At 39.4% G+C, this 16,175-nt stretch overlaps 1 protein-coding gene across 2 annotated transcripts in view; it reads left to right on the forward strand.

The window, feature by feature from the left end:
- The first annotated feature begins 3,900 nt into the window (after window positions 1–3,900).
- The window catches only part of foxp3b (forkhead box P3b), a 39,923-nt gene continuing 27,648 nt past the window's right edge, over window positions 3,901–16,175 (forward strand). For both annotated transcript variants that reach the window (XM_078255928.1, XM_078255929.1), the window contains exons 1-3: window positions 3,901–3,987; window positions 4,247–4,376; window positions 15,248–15,375. In XM_078255928.1, coding sequence (XP_078112054.1) covers window positions 15,250–15,375 — 126 coding nt within the window. In that variant the 5' untranslated portion in view covers window positions 3,901–3,987; window positions 4,247–4,376; window positions 15,248–15,249. The remainder of the gene's footprint in view (window positions 3,988–4,246; window positions 4,377–15,247; window positions 15,376–16,175) is intronic.

Consider the following 16,175-nt stretch of genomic DNA (forward strand, 5'->3'; position numbering starts at 1 on the left):
ATTTCTGCTGAGTTTCTGACAAAGAAAAGACATTCATTATTCTATTCATCATCTAGTCTAAAACAAATACTTTATAGAACGCTTCAAAACAGGTATTTCATTGAAGTTTCATTCAAGCCCCAAAAGCACTAATAACAAAAGACTGTTTTCAGTTTTTGAGTGAATCACAAACACTATAAAGAAATCGGAACCACTCAAGCAGTCAGATGATCAAGCTGGTTTTAAAGAAAACGATAGTTTACTCCAATCTTTTTAATAACTTCCAGTAGTCTTATTGAGGATCAATGGGGACCTGATTACAGCAGGAGAAATAAGAGATAAGACACATTAAACCACAGCCATATATATATATATATATATATATATATATATATATATATATATAAACTTCAGAAACAATCACACACATCTCTAAACATGTTCCAAATAATAAGTTTACATTCATCTAATGAGATGAGACTTTCGAGTTTTAATATCCTTATAATTCATTGCATTCATATGGTGCAATGTACTGTAAGGCTGTCCAATGTTAGTATTTACTGGTGGGGTATCAAGAGTCAGTCCTGTGAACTGTAGTTTAAAATGTGAGAAAGTAGTTCTCCTCTAGGTTATACTATGCTCTTATATAGTACACATTAATGTGTACGATATTTAGCCATTCTTCTGCAATATAACGCAGGGTTAAGGTTATTCTAATGTCTGGAACGCACTTGTATACAATGACATTCTGTGCCAGTTGTTCCAAATGAGATTTAATTGAAGCTATCTAGCATAATTTCAGGAGCCTCTTCCGGGATTCCTGTAAATACCCACTCTCCTCTCATTGGCTCCTGCATTCTGCACCAGACTGAGAGCACACAAACACCAGTTTGACCGCTTCAAGTAAAGAAAACGACTAGCAGTCCATCTTGTATCAGTACCAACTTATTCATCTAACGTTATCACCTCACCATCTCCCGAATTTCATTCCTCAGAACGGACGATAAAGCAAAACGCTTCAATGCTTTCGTGTCAAACTTGCAAACCGTACCCATTGCTCAGTTAACACAAGCTTTCTTAAAGATGACGTCATCACGCTCACTCCCGCAACACATCACCATGTCAGAGCCCCATTAAAGAGACAGTTCATTCACATTCTGCTGCTCAGTACAGTGGGCTTCAGCATGAACTCTCCTCAGACTTGGTAAAGGATATGAAGTGTATTCTATCCTTCATGTATAAATGGAGAATATAGTGCCTTGAAGATCTGTCAAGGGTTAATAAGTATTTTATAGTAGCAGTGTGAAACCCCCCCCCCAGAGTTGTTCTTCAAGCTAGCAAACTTTCCCAGAGTTTACAAGTTTAATAACGGTAATACCTCACTTGATTAGTTCCATTTTGTTGAATGTACACCCAATATTTTAAGGGAAATAGTGTATGATGTTTTACTCCACTACATTGATCTAGCAGCTCTAGTCACTTACACTGCAGATACATACCAAACAGAAGACTCATAAAATACCATGCTCATCATCACATGTTCTATAAGCGTGTCCTGAATGCACACCCCAAGGACGCCAGACAGCTCGCACATGCACAGCAAGAAGATGCAATTTCACTGGGAAAGTCCCATTATCAACTGCTGTGGGTACAGCGCGTACATTTCACTGGTATATTACAGTAAACACACAAAAAACCCATAAAGCTTTAAAGGTCTTTGTGAAAAATAAGATAAGACGCTGATTGGTTAATTATTGGACAATAAGGTTGCAAAGAAAAGCTTATCTTAAGTTTTACCGTACTTTTGGAGGTATGTTTTGGTTGTGAAGCAGCATTAGATCAGCAAGGTGTTACTTTGTCTATCCTCACTGATATAAAAGGGTGGACAAAATAATAGAAACTGTCAGAATAAGTCAGTATAGGTCAACAGCACCACAAACGGCTGCTTCCAAATGATCGTAGAGTTGAATCAAAACCTCTCTAAAACCATTTCAACACAAACTGTATGTCATAACCATCATAAAGGGAGGATTATTGCAGGATGGCTGTATTAGACTGCATTTGTTGTAGCTAGGTGGACCTAATACACTGGCTAATGAGTGTAAATGTAGAGTGGCACAGCGATGTCTTATAAATGCCAAACTCAGATAAGACACAGACAGAGTTGTCACGAGGGTTCTTAAAAGAAATTCTGCATTTGGAAAACGAGTGAGTTAGACTTTATATTCACACACTGTTTTTTTTACCATATTTAATCTATAGATGAATAAATATAAAGATAAGACTAACAAAAAGCCTGTTTCCTTCGAAAGTCTGATTTCAGGAGTTTCACTATAGGTCACAGAGGCATGAATCAGCTGAGTAAGCCCTCACATCCAAAACCTTTTTGTCAGGGAAGGAGTGAATCATTGGCATATCGACAATATGATTTTCACTCTGAATCACGCACGCTGAGAGGGTTACATTGGAACATCGTCAGCAAGACTCAAAACACAATCTTGTCATCATATGCTCAGGCATGTTGCACGATCAGAATGTATAGTCATCAAAGCTTTTTTCACACTGTTGATATTCACACGAGAACACAATTCACACGGTGAAATGCACTGTTGTGCTACTCGGAGCTGCACGCACAAAAATGAGGCACAGTTTCCAGCACACATCTGCATCACTTATGTTTGACAATTTAGCAGAACCTGAACCAAAACTAATGAAAAACCTACGTAGTTCAAACTGAATAAATGAATGAGCCCTTACATTGCCTTCTACAGTATATTTTATCTGTATCTTTCATGCTGGCTCACTGTCACACTGTCATGGCTTACTGCGACACCTAGCAGCCTAACACCTGGGCTTCTCTTGCAACAACACGTCCAAATGTTTGCTGGAGAAGGCCTTGGGCTGGTCTGATGCTTTCAGTTCTACTGTAGTTCAGTTGGTTCAGAGGAAGGGATCTGCTGACAACAACTGTGAAAGGACAACTGTTGGACACACTCACACCAATGCAAATATGAGAGAAGTCAACAAAGGAAGCACGGACAGTATGTCATGCATATTTAGACAACCTATACCATCCCAGGAGAGCAAACATATCTCCTAGAAACCACTTTGTTTCTTTAAAACATTAGTAAAGGACACAGCCATAACAACAGGGACATAACAACATCCAACTCTACACAACACAGGACCTAGTTTAAATGATTGACAGAATGTAAAGATAAGAACATGACATGATTCAATGATGGGAAGACCCATCTAAAACATACAGAAACAAACACCCTTAGTAAGTTAAATATTAGCACATGCAGAGAACTGCTCAGCTAGGAGATGTTTCTTGAAGTCATAATTTGAGTAGATTTTTGCTATTTTCTTGAATGATATAACTAGGCGTGATGCGCCATTTACTCATAGCTCTGAAGTATATACTACAGTACTTTTGCCTCCCGTGGCATGCCTGGTGCTATAGTCATAATCCTTGATCCTAAACCTTAGTACCTAGTACACCTGGTATGTGTACTATGTTATATGTATCTAGATCCACAGTAATTATCTAATCTGCATTTGAATCTAAATGCTAATTTTAAACTATAAATAACTACAACAAACTTGAAAAGCAGCAGAGGAGTCATTTTCCTTCATGTTTCAAAGAAATCCCATTTGACCAGAAAGAGTATAAAAAAATAATCAACCCGTTTACTGAACGCTCTGCATTGTTGCTGATTAAAGAACATTTGGACCGAAGCAGGTTCAAATGTGTGGAAAAAGCTGTTATTTTGCTCGCACAAAGACGGCTTCTTTGTTCTATTTTCTCAGGGTGAAAACAGCTTACTTTACAACAAACACATTCGTTGAGTTTGTCAGAGCGCCGTTTGGAAAGTGTCAAAGATTTCGTTGCGGTTTCTTGTGATTTTGCTGAGACACACGGCTTTAACTGCCCTCCTCCTGCTCTGAATATAAATGTTGAGTGGCTATGTCGCAGCGTTCTGTGCCCTCTGAGACTGTCCACAGGTGAGTCAAGATGATAACATATTTTGAAATTCAAATTTTAATAAGTGTTTCTTTCAAGCAGCAGACCGGCAATTTAAACTATAATTGCAAACTTTGTGACGAAAGTGATGTATTGGTTTAAATTTTATACAGCTCCTTTTTTGTTCTTTGTTGTTTTTTTGGGGGGGTTTTTTGTAGCTTTTTTTGTGATTCCAACCTATATCACTCAAGTGTGCAGCCCTGTTCACACCAAGGTATGTCTGTTTTACCCTTTCTTAAGGTTAGAGTTGCTGAAAACCATATTTCCTGTGGAATAACTCCCCCTCTGAATGGTTTCAAAGTATCTCCCTCGAAGAACCTGAGAAAAGGAAGACGGAGGCAAAGAGGAGGTTCTGCGCGGAGGTGATACGGTAAGCACAAATCTTACCGTTTTACACTAAAGCTTCAAATCATCTGAGTGGGATCATCACAAAGTGACAAAAGGGAAAATACTTTGACTATGTGTTTGATTAGAGCAGTGTTGAGTGAGAGCTTACCATGTGGATGTGGTCTAAGTGCAGTCGATACATGTCCAAAATATTGAAATCATGAATATACCAACAACACGCACAAACGTAGTGTCGTGCACAAAAGCTGCGCTTCACCAAATAGTGATAGAGGACTCTTGCTGAATAGTTTCACACACAAGGTAACAGTTTTTTTTTAAAAAAGAAGTGTTTTGTGGGGTTTTACACATCTTGATAAATATCACACATTTCCCCAAAATGATCACGTAACGCTCTTCTTAAACCAGTTGGCAATTAGGGAGTTGATCTATATTTTCAGTACAGTGAAATTAAAAAAATTGCATTGTTTTAAATTCACCTGCAAAATATCTTTTGAGACTCTCTGAATGAACATTAAACATTCAGAGAGGTGTACGTATATGAGTTCTTCAGCCGTACATTAACAGACAAGGAAACACGCAGGAAACAGTCAAAGGACGCCACTTTGTCAGATTATATGAGGACACTCAAAAAAGCTTGTTCATTTCAAATATATAATAAAAAAAAATATATTTTATAAATCACAAAATATGTTAATATGTTTAACATATTTCAATGCATGTACATTTGGATTGTCTGGATTGATTTAGACCATCTTCAGGCCTGTGTGAAAGAACACAAATGGAAAATGGAGAAGTTCGTGTCTCGGTGTACCTGCAGCGGGACCGTTTGAGTGGAACATGTGCTTCTGCTGCCTGAAACAAGTTTAAAAAAAATATATCTTAAGATTTATTTTGTCAAACTAACTCCTGCAATGCTCGGAACATCACGGAGGAAAATGGTATGAATAGTAGAGGGGAATCTAGTGAAGATGTTTTTTTTCTTTAAAAGATACAGGCCAGTCAGCATGCAAATACTACAGATGTTGATAACAGCTGCGGTTCTCACTGATTTAGCTCCATTACCTGAAGATCACTACATCTTTTGTATCCAGCTAACCAATGGCGTTGCTGCGGTGTTCTGTTTCTCTTTGTATGATCTCTAAAAAGGTGTTAGGGTGATTCTCCATTCTGTGTAGGCCTACTGCTTTTTCTTTGGGCTCTGATAGACATAACATACAATCAATCAATCAATCGATCACTTTGATTCCTAACCAAAAAAAGCCAGTGGAATGTAATCCCATCAGCTCCTTCAAGTTGTGCCTGGTTCACCACAAAGCAGAATGTGGCCATCAGTTCGGCACTCAAAAACCTGCTGTCCAGCAATTTGACCACGTTCGCTTTTCAAAATCAGGTGTTGACATAGAGCATATAAATACATATATGGAAATAAGATTAATTGGATTATATTTACAGGAAGTATCAAACATGTTACCAGTGTCCTGTATAAATTAAGAAATCCTAAGTTGTGAGGGGAATTACTTTATTCTTTGATTTCGGGTTGCAGGAAAACAAATCCTGACAATGATTGAATTACAATTTAGGACAACTCAGACATAAAGACTAAAATATCAAGCTTTTAGTTTTAATGGATCAATTTGGAGATGTGCCAAAGCTCCCACATTTGTGCACCTTGGAATAGCTACATTTTTTAGCTCCATCATTTCATTATTATTACAATAGCTGATATATTTGAGTTCAGGACATCTCTGACTATATACAGGCTCAAAATCAGGCATTTCTACAGTTTCAAAATTAAGCCCCCACATAATAAAGTCCCACGTGTACCTTGGAATAACTACATTTGTAAAAACCTGAGGCGCTGTAAACATTGGTAAGTTCAGTCTTTTTTTTTTTAGTAGCTGAGACTGCCTACTTGTCGATTTTGTGTTTTGACCACTGCGTTAAACTCCATCTAGTTTAGCATCCTTTATGTGTGTGACACCCCCCCCCCCAGCGCTGTATCCAGGTCTTACAGTATACAGTATTACATCCATGGGTCCACACGTGTTTTACAGGCCTGCAGGACTCTGATAAAACAAGTCTTCATGCTCTAGGTTCCTGAATAAACCGAAAAAGGAAAAAATAAGATGTAACACTGAATTCTTTTATGCCATTTCAATGCACTTTCTAACAATTTTATTTTGCGAGAACACTGTGAAAACATGAAAAAATTAAGGCAACATTTACAACAATTTCAGTGAAGTTTAGTATTCAGTATTAGTTTGGTATTTTGAGTAGGGAAAACTCAATAATGTACCGTAATTGTCAGAATAAAAATTGATTCGAGCCGACATGAAAAAGCCAATAAAATGAGTTCAACCAACTGCATTAAAATCAGCATATGAATTACCCCATTGAACTGAGTAAAATTCTAAAGAATTGTTGTAAATATTGAATTACGTCAACTGTAATAGACCATTTTTACCATGTACCAACTCTTTCATGTGTATTGCATCAATTCTAAGTGGCATTTCAACAAAGTATCTCTTGAATTGTAGTCCTTCCAGAAGCTTCGTAGTCCAGCTGGCACTGCAGTGTCTTTTTGGATCCTCAGAATGCAGTGTTGACCAATCAGAGGCTGTCTAACTGACGATAGATCTCAGAATGCACTAGCAGAAATGTCTATGTGGTATTTACATCATCATTTCCTGGCAGGTCTATGTCTACTATTATATACGGTAGCACCCGAAATGTGTTAGTTCAGTGCTACATACAGGCTACTAAATGTGGAACGAAGGAGCCGAAACAATGACATTAAATGTAAAATGAATGAGTAGATTGTCATTTGCTCATTGGGATAGTATTGTAAGACGTACGCCCAGGGCGCATTGAACATGGATGTATAGTTTCATTGGGTTCTTACATATTTCATGAACCCACCGCCACAAACAAATGGATTGGCACAGCGGACTCTTCAATATATACGTATGTTAGGGTTTATTTGGGAAAACGTGCAGATATTAACTGCCACTTGCATGACATAAGCCCTTGCGCGCCCACTCAACAACCGAGAGTTATACAGGCAGCTGCGAGAGAACAACAAAACACAGGGAAAAGGAAAGAATGTCACCTGCATGTCTTAAACTATTCAGCAAGCGCACAAAGCAGCCGCCACGCTCGACAGAGCATCTGCTTGGCGAGCGCTGGAGGACATACATAAGGCAAATATGATGTGACAACAATGTCTATTTTTATTTCAATAATTAACCCTTGAATCCTTGGGGTTATATTAGATCAAAGCTCTGAAAACATGAGTCTCCCACTCATTTATTTCAGAGTATCAATGAGATTGGGATGTGTGATTGTATGGGAGTATGTGAGTAATAAACCCACACATTCATAGTAGTAGCAGTATGAGGCATCTGCAACTTTCCACACTGTAATGTGGCTGATTGCAATATCCAAACAGGAAATACTTATACATAGAAATACAGACACAGATGTTGACTCACAGAAATACCAACCAAATATTAACCATCACATCAAATCACATAGTGTGTAGTGTTGTGACTAAAGCTCTCATCACTTTGACAAAACAGACAGAGAGGATTGTTCTTGGGGAGATAAAGTTGAGAAGGAAAGCCAGAATGAGAGATGACAGTGAGAAGCCACAAACATGTTGAGTGCTCTCACTTTCTACTGAATTCCTGTTTCTGTGGGTGTGCATTTGCATAACACAGATGCTGTCGGTTGTTTGGTTGATTGTAAAGATGCACGCTTTTCCACAGCCTTGAAGAAATCTCTGATGTCAGAAAAAGAAAGGACCCTGCAACACTTTACAACACATGGCAATAAGTATTGCTTGCTTTATAAAGAGATATGTCACGTCGTCAGCTTTCATATGAGCTTCTGAGGGCCTTCATGACTAAACAAGATGAAGCCTCATGGTTGCATGCTTTCAGATCAAGCCAAAGACATGTGAGTAGACATCATGAAGTATCCAGAGGCTGGTTGGAAACTAGGACATAGGTCATTGTCACTGGAGAGTGAAAATAGCTAATGCAGTCATCAAAGGTTAGCCAAGTGAAAATGTAGAATGATAAATGGAAGGTAAAGACTGCTGTAAGATGCTATATATTTATTTCATTGCTACACACATTGCTTAATTTTCCCAATGAGATGTCCATGTAGCCTAACTGTCAATGGTGGAAGAAGAATTCAGATCCTTCATTAGTTCAATAGTTGAGTATTCTTTCTTAGAGTGAGATGTTCAGATGGATATGAGTGTCATGCCTTAGATGTGAAACACAGAGCCGAAGTCAGGACGTGGCTAGCCTAGCTTAGCATAACGACTTGAAACAGGAAATAGCTAGCCTGGCTCCGTCCAGAGTTCCACCAAAACACCGCTAAAACTCACATGTTCTGTTTATCAAGTAGCGCCCCTAGCGGTGGCAAAGAATACGACCCACAGAAGCGTTTTCCTTCCTCATACCTAAATTACAACAATAATAATAATAATAATAATAATGTAAAACTTATGCCTCACTCTTGGGGAAATTCAATTTGTCCACTACGTTTTTTTTCTTCCATTACACACATTCAGGAAGTGCACACACATGCACATGCATTGGAGAGATGTCAGGGCCATGGACACGCCATGAGCAGTTGAGGGTTTGGTGCCTTGCTCAAGACTAAGCTGCTGTCGCCCCCTGAATGTTTAAAACGTTAACGTTGTGAAACGGCACAAAAACTACTTGGTTAAGTTTAGAAAAAAGATAGTGGTTTGGGTTAATATCAGTACATTATTTCACTTCCGTTCGTACGTAGATGATGTAATTATGTACGGGACGCAAAATGTGACATATGGAGGAAATCCAGGGACATGGAAATTAAAATCGAGCATTTCTTTATTTAATATGTAATTGTACATTAAAAACAGGAATTAATAAGGACTGTATTGATCCGCCATGCTCTTCTATAGTGGAGGTTACAGAAGAACTACAGCATCATTGCCGACGGTAATGTTATTAGTGTTATAAGTTAGCAGCAGCACATTAAACCAGCTGACCCAGGGTGAGTCTGAGTGAGACCGAGAGCTCTTTTTGCCCGTCAGCTCTGAGATGACGTTATCTTCTGTTTGTTTAGAAACTCAAAGCAACTTAATATCATATAGTGTCTGGCTTTTGTTTGATATCTAGTGTCAGCAAAAATGCCTTTTTAATGAAATGCTCTGAGTGAATTTAAGTTGGACTTTTATTGTGAAGGATCGACAAGGAATAAAAGTCCAACTTAAATTCACTCAGAGCATTTCGCTAAGATGTTATGGCAGCACGTTTGTTTCCTCAACCTTTATTGTGCGGTCATTTAGTTTTATTCACAGTTTATTAATATACAATATCCAATGCTGTCCAAACTGCTCCAAATCCCAAGTTCATTGGGTACCAGGAAAACAAGTGTGAAGCAGATTGGATGAACTGTTCACGAGATAATTGAAAGACAACGGACACACACACACACACACACACACACACACACACACACATATATACAGGTTCCTCGATTTATACATAAGATTTTACCGTACTGCGTTTATCCATCGATATCGATCACCCTTAATTCGAGAGGTGAATGAAGATGCTTGATGTTCAAAAGATGGAGCATCATATTTAGAATGAAGCTAAAAAAACAAAAACTGAGTATCACATAGCGAAGTACAAAGTAAGATCTGGAAATACCATTCAGGCATCTTTGACAAACACACGCCCCAGTGATTGCAGCTGACATCTTACTGTGCTGCACTAAAGTGGAGCAGCTTCATCGCTCACTCATTCTGTGGTGATGCTATCAGTGTGTGTGTGTGTGTGTGTGTGTGTGTGTGTGTGTGTGTGTGTGTCCCTGCACCTGTGAACAACCGCAGCCTCTCTATCAGAAGGTCTGCTACAGGAAATGTTTTGAACCACTAAAGACTTTAATCTGTAGATGGCTGCAGTGAATGCTGGATGCTGATTGGCTGGAGCATTATTTTCAGATAACCACCTAGTTTTATATACAGTCTATGTTTTTTACAAAATGTGCACACATTTCTGAATTGTACTTGACTTACCTAATTAATAATGAGTACATATGAATTCACAAAATTAATGAATATGTCTTTAATGAATAGTTGTAGCTAACTGCTGGGTGCTTTAACCTGAGTGACTGCTGCAGAATCCACACACACACACACACACACACACACACACACACACACACACATTGTTTAGACTGTCTAGAATCAAACCTAAATGAGGGACTAGGATTTAATACAGTTTTCATTTAATTTTGGACAATACAGATACACGTATTCAGTTGTAGCCTGTTAATCAACACTGTCTTAAACATTAGACTAGACATGTTAATATATTGTTTAATATAGTATTATATTATATAACATATAGCATTATCAAAATCAAACTTTTGCACCAAATGGCACACACTTCATTCACATTACCAGATTTTTGTCTAACCAACTACACACTGTTAATGTTTACGCATAATGAAAAGCATCATCATCATCATCATCATTAGTATGATTTGCCATAATACTAAAATAGTTCAAATTGTAGAAAATTCTTCAGATTGTTCACATGCACAGAAATATTTGCAGATACACAAACGTGCTGTTGAAACATTTATTTTTTTAATTTTTCACCAAACAAGTCAGTGCAACATATGCAAATGCAAAAAATACTAGGCAGCATCTTGCCGCATAGCTGGGTCTGGCCACAACGCCTCGTCTGGACTGGGGCTGCACGATGAAAGCTCACGTTGTCCCATGCTACAGCGTACCGGTTTCTTTGATGGTCTGCATCATTCACTCGCTCTGGTGGTATGAGAATGTTGTGGAGTCTGTCCAGAAATGTGAGCTTATGGGTTGTGTTGTATGGTCCAAGGTTGGCATGACGGTGGAGGACACCATGCGTATTGGAGATGGCAGCGCACATTGTGATGTTCCCACCACGTTGGCCAGGAACTTCTAAAATGGCTCTGTGGCCAATGACGTTTCTCCCCCCTTCTTCTGGTCTTTGCTAGGTTGAACCCAGCCTCATCTATAAAGATGAACTCGTGTGGGATTGCATGAGAATCGATTTCCAGTACTCTCCTGAAAACAAAGAACAAAAATCAGTCAACATGGTGTTATCCAGTACACTGGGAAACAATATTGTACTTACATCCACATATGCTCGTCTGAGCTCTTTGTTTCTCTCAAACGGCACCTTATAAAGTTGCTTCATTCTGATTTGGTTTCGCTTGAGAATGCAGATTTGAAATCCATGAACTCCACGAACTCCTCTACCAGCTCTACCCCTACCTTTCACTCTTCCTCCCCCTCTCATTCTCACCCTCCCTCTTCCTCTTCCTCTCTCTGCAACGTCTTCCATTGTTGTTGTAAAACAAAAAAGGGGCTCACCTGTAGTCTGTTCATAGTGCTTACTTCCTGATTGAAGTGGTAACAATTAACCATTGAGGTGGCACATATATTGGCCAATTAGCTCATGTAGTGTCATTTTGAATGGCAGTGTTTTGAAATGGCAAACATGTGACTTTGTGTCAGATTGTTGTCTTGTTCAGAGAACCATGTTCAGTGCATTTAAAAAGTGCAATTTTGAATTGCCAAATGTGTGTCAGTTTAAATAATTGTGCTATGCATGTCATTTTCGTGTGTTAGCAATTGGAAAAAAAAACAAAAAAAAACGGTATTATTAATTCAAGAGCACAAATGAAGTAATGCACATGAATTAGTCATATTTTCTCCATGACACCTGTGGGTTTCATATGTAAAATATGATTTAAAAAAAAAAACTCCCATTTGAGTGCGTGTGGGAGTTTGGTATTTACACACATGATTCTTTTTCCAATTCACCGTCACCCAAAACTTTGTCCTATGCAATGCTTTGAAGAATTACACTGTAGTTTGGACGATCGACTTAATAACATGATTCATTTTCTTTGTTGCTCTTGTTTTCACATGCATTGCTTCAGTACCTGTTATTGTGGCTGCTTCTATAGATCTTATACAGTCGTTTTGTTTGAACTATGAGGAGCAGTGAGAAGAATTCAAAGCAATGTTCTCTTCAAAAAAACCTTTGTATTTTTAGTTGTAAATGTGAATAACAACCTGCAGGTTTCAAAACTGTAGCTCTCTTAACGGTGCTTAATTTGTAAAGTGGGAGGTCCCGGAGCGCAGAGGGGGGGTGGATCTGGCGACTCAAAACGGGGGTTGGAGGTAACGGAACAAAGAGACACTGCCTACGTAGCTTCTCTGACTAAAACAACCTAAACAACGCTGTGTGTACATCAGGGCAATGTTTATTTTAATTTCAGAACATGCACTGCATCGGTGCGAAACGTAAAAAAAATAAAATATATATATATATATATATACACTGCAACAATCGTTTTCACAAGCAGCAATTATCCATCGGACTATTAAATTAACCAAAAAAAACACCGTGGTCTCCACATTCTTCATCGGCAGAAACTTTTTTTGCTTGTTTGGGATCCGACTGGCCAGCGTATTTGAAAAAGTTAAGCAAACATTGTTGTCTTTTTGACATTTTTTTTTTTTGACAACGAGGCTATAACAGCAATCTCAAGTGCAGTGCCGCGCTGTTGAAGTGCCTCCCCTCCGTCCGTCCCTCTCCCCCCTCCGTCTTACCCTGAAAATTCAAACCGCATTGAAAATGCAAACACAAGATTTTTCTGGAACTTCAATGGGGAATAACAAGACCGATAACAACATTGAACACTACACAAACAGTCATAATTTTTTTTCAATTAGGCGATTCATTTTTCACAGTGACACAGGAGGTGCTGGATCCAACAAAAAAGGTTCCGGATCCAACGTCGGAGGTGCCGGAACATGTTCCGGCGTGTTCCGGCGTGTTCCGGCTCAAATTAAGCCCTGCTCTCTGAAGCTTTACTATGAGGTGAGCCAGCTGCCTCCAAACTGCAGGGCTCCCTTGATAAAAGTGTAACGTGAGGGTTCCATATCTGGTGGTTGTATCACTCTAAATAAGAAGAGACAGCTGGATGGAGACTTGGGACTTTAGCTTATTCACCGTATCCCAGCAGAGTTAGATAAGTCCATACATGCCCTTCTCATCTCTGTGCGTGTCGTAACGCTATCTGACGCCCCCACCGCTAGCTTAGCACAGATCCTGGAGGTTCATCTGGCCTACTGCTCCCAATAAGTGACAAAATAACGCCAACATTTTACTATTTACATGTTTTGTATAGTCACAGCGTGTACAAATAACAAGGTCACATGAGACACAGCCATCTTCTAACCATATACTGTAGATACTGGGAACTATATTCTCAGAAAGGTGAAGCACTGCTACTTCTGCTACTTGGGCCCCCGTGGTGAAGAGCAGAGTGTTCGCTCAGAGTTGGAGTAATAATCACTCTGCCCAAGTAGCAGTGCTTTGCCTTCTGAAAATAGTTCCCAGCATGTAAACGGCAAATAGGAAAATATTGGCATTATTTTGTCACTTATTGGGAGCAGTAGGCTAGTTGGAGCCGGTTACCTCCAGGATCTGTGCTAAGCTAGGCTAGCGGTGGGTGCGTCAGACAGAGATGAGAAGGGTATGTATCTAACTCTGGGGGATACGGTGAATAAGCTAAAGTCCCAATAAGTTGGCGTGTTCCTTTAAGCAGCACTTTACTGTTCTTCACAATTTATCAGCTCCACAACAACACCACTTCCTCGTTTTACTCAATCACATGTGGCTGAACTAACCAATCAGACGCTAGCAGAACTTAGACTCAGGTAAATGTCAGGAAATCTACAGAGGTAGATTCTTAACTGCTGATAAGTAAATAATTAAACATGTAAATATGCAAGTACTGACTGTTTAAAGAAATATGTAAATAGTAAACTGTATAGACATTGTAAATACATTTTTGTAGATTAACTTAAATATATCTATAATTTGTAAATCGTACAAAGGCTTTATAAGTTACAACTAATGGCTTATCATTATTAGTGGTTAATAAATCATTAATTAATGCTTGATTTAGCAGTTACAAGCCATTATCAGAACAACCCTTGGGTTGCCTTTGGAGGTAGAGAATTAAAAAAAAAAAAATCTGGCTCTACGCAGCTGCATGAGAAGGCCAAATGCACTGACAACAAGTCCATCTGGATTGAACTGGCTTCACCCTCAGGGAGTATTGGCTTAATTAAAGGGGACATTTCAACCTTAAAGGATGCTGTAGAAGATATAAATCAAAGACTGTAGTAGACCACGAGGCAACTTTCCAGAGCGGACATAGAGAAAAGGGGCCGGCGATGCAACATTTGCATTATTGGCTTGAAAGAGGGGGCCGAGGGCTTGAACACTGTACAGTACTTAACACGAGCACTCCCTGAGGGGCTCCCGTCCCTCCAGACCCAGCAGCTGGAGATCATGCGGGCTCACTGGATTTACAGTGGCCGTTCAACCTGGGACAGACCCTGTACTCTCATTTGGACTCGTCAGGCTGTTCTCCGAGCAAAGACTTCACTGGTTTGTGTTTGATGGTTGCGGGTAATTCACTCAAATGTTATTTGACGCTCAGGTTTGGGACCAACAGTCTAACTTATGTCAGAAGTTAACATTGTGAGTTGGAACTCGGCGGGGGAGGGGCTAGAAGAGGGGCATGGGGTGGCACCGGCCCCCCTGAAAGATTATTGCGATTTGTTTAAAATGAAAACAAGTGAAGCCAATAATGAATGTGATCAGAATTACATTGTGTTGGTCTATCCTATCCGATATTCTCTATATTTCTAAGCAGATTTTCTATGCTGTATTCTGATAAAATGTTTTTGATTCCTTAAATTGATTTTATAAGCAGTGGCGAAGCATTGATGTCTCTCGTGTCCTACTGCAGAGATGCCAGAGACGTGCGGTGAGAGTGTGAGACGTGGACAGGCTCAACCCCAACGGGATAGGATGAAAGCACAGGAGGAGCCACGCCCTAACCCTCCTGCTCAGACTGGGGACGCGGCAGGAACTCAGGTATGCAACGTGACAAACGACAAAATAGAACCCTGCAACAAACTTCAGCCCTTTCTAATCACACAATACATACATAAGTGTTTTCCTGGGTTGAAGGCAATGGGTTCATATTATATATTAAAAAGGACTACATTGTTTCTAGCTTTGTTGTTCTAGCTGGTCTCTGTAGAGCTACAGTCATTCTAACGCTAATGCTTTATACACTGTAACCATGTATCATATTTTATCACATAAAATGAAATATTTGACTTACTAATTATCCTATACAAGTTATCAAATATCCAAGATCCACACAAATCATTTGTTTACGGACGCTGTCGAAGCTAGAATTCTCTTTGTTTTTTTTAAAGATTATTTTTGGGGCATTGATTGCCTTTATTTGATAGGACAGCTGAAGACAGGAAAGGATGGGGGGTGATATCATGCAGCAAAGGGCCATGGGTTGGACTCGAACCCGGACCGCTGCGGTAAGGACTGCGCCTTGGTACATGGGGTGCTTGCTCAACCAGGTGAGCTACTAGGGCACCCCCTAGAATTCTAAATAATGAAAGGAAGAATAAGGAGGTACTAGCATAAGGACACTTTTTAGACACATTGTTGTATTGGAACCAAACGATATTGACGAATGGTTCAGACCTGTTGCACGGGTCAAGCACAGATAGTCTGCCTCCGTCTCTCCAGGGGGGGAGACACATTCGTTTGATATAAAATCATAATGCCTTATTCTGAATGATTTGGGTCTAAGTATGATAGTAAAATGAACTAAAACAAAATATATAACTAAGAAACACCTCACTTCA

This window comes from Sander vitreus, chromosome 7 (assembly GCF_031162955.1).
Source record: "Sander vitreus isolate 19-12246 chromosome 7, sanVit1, whole genome shotgun sequence".
Classification (NCBI taxonomy): Eukaryota; Metazoa; Chordata; class Actinopteri; order Perciformes; family Percidae; genus Sander; species Sander vitreus.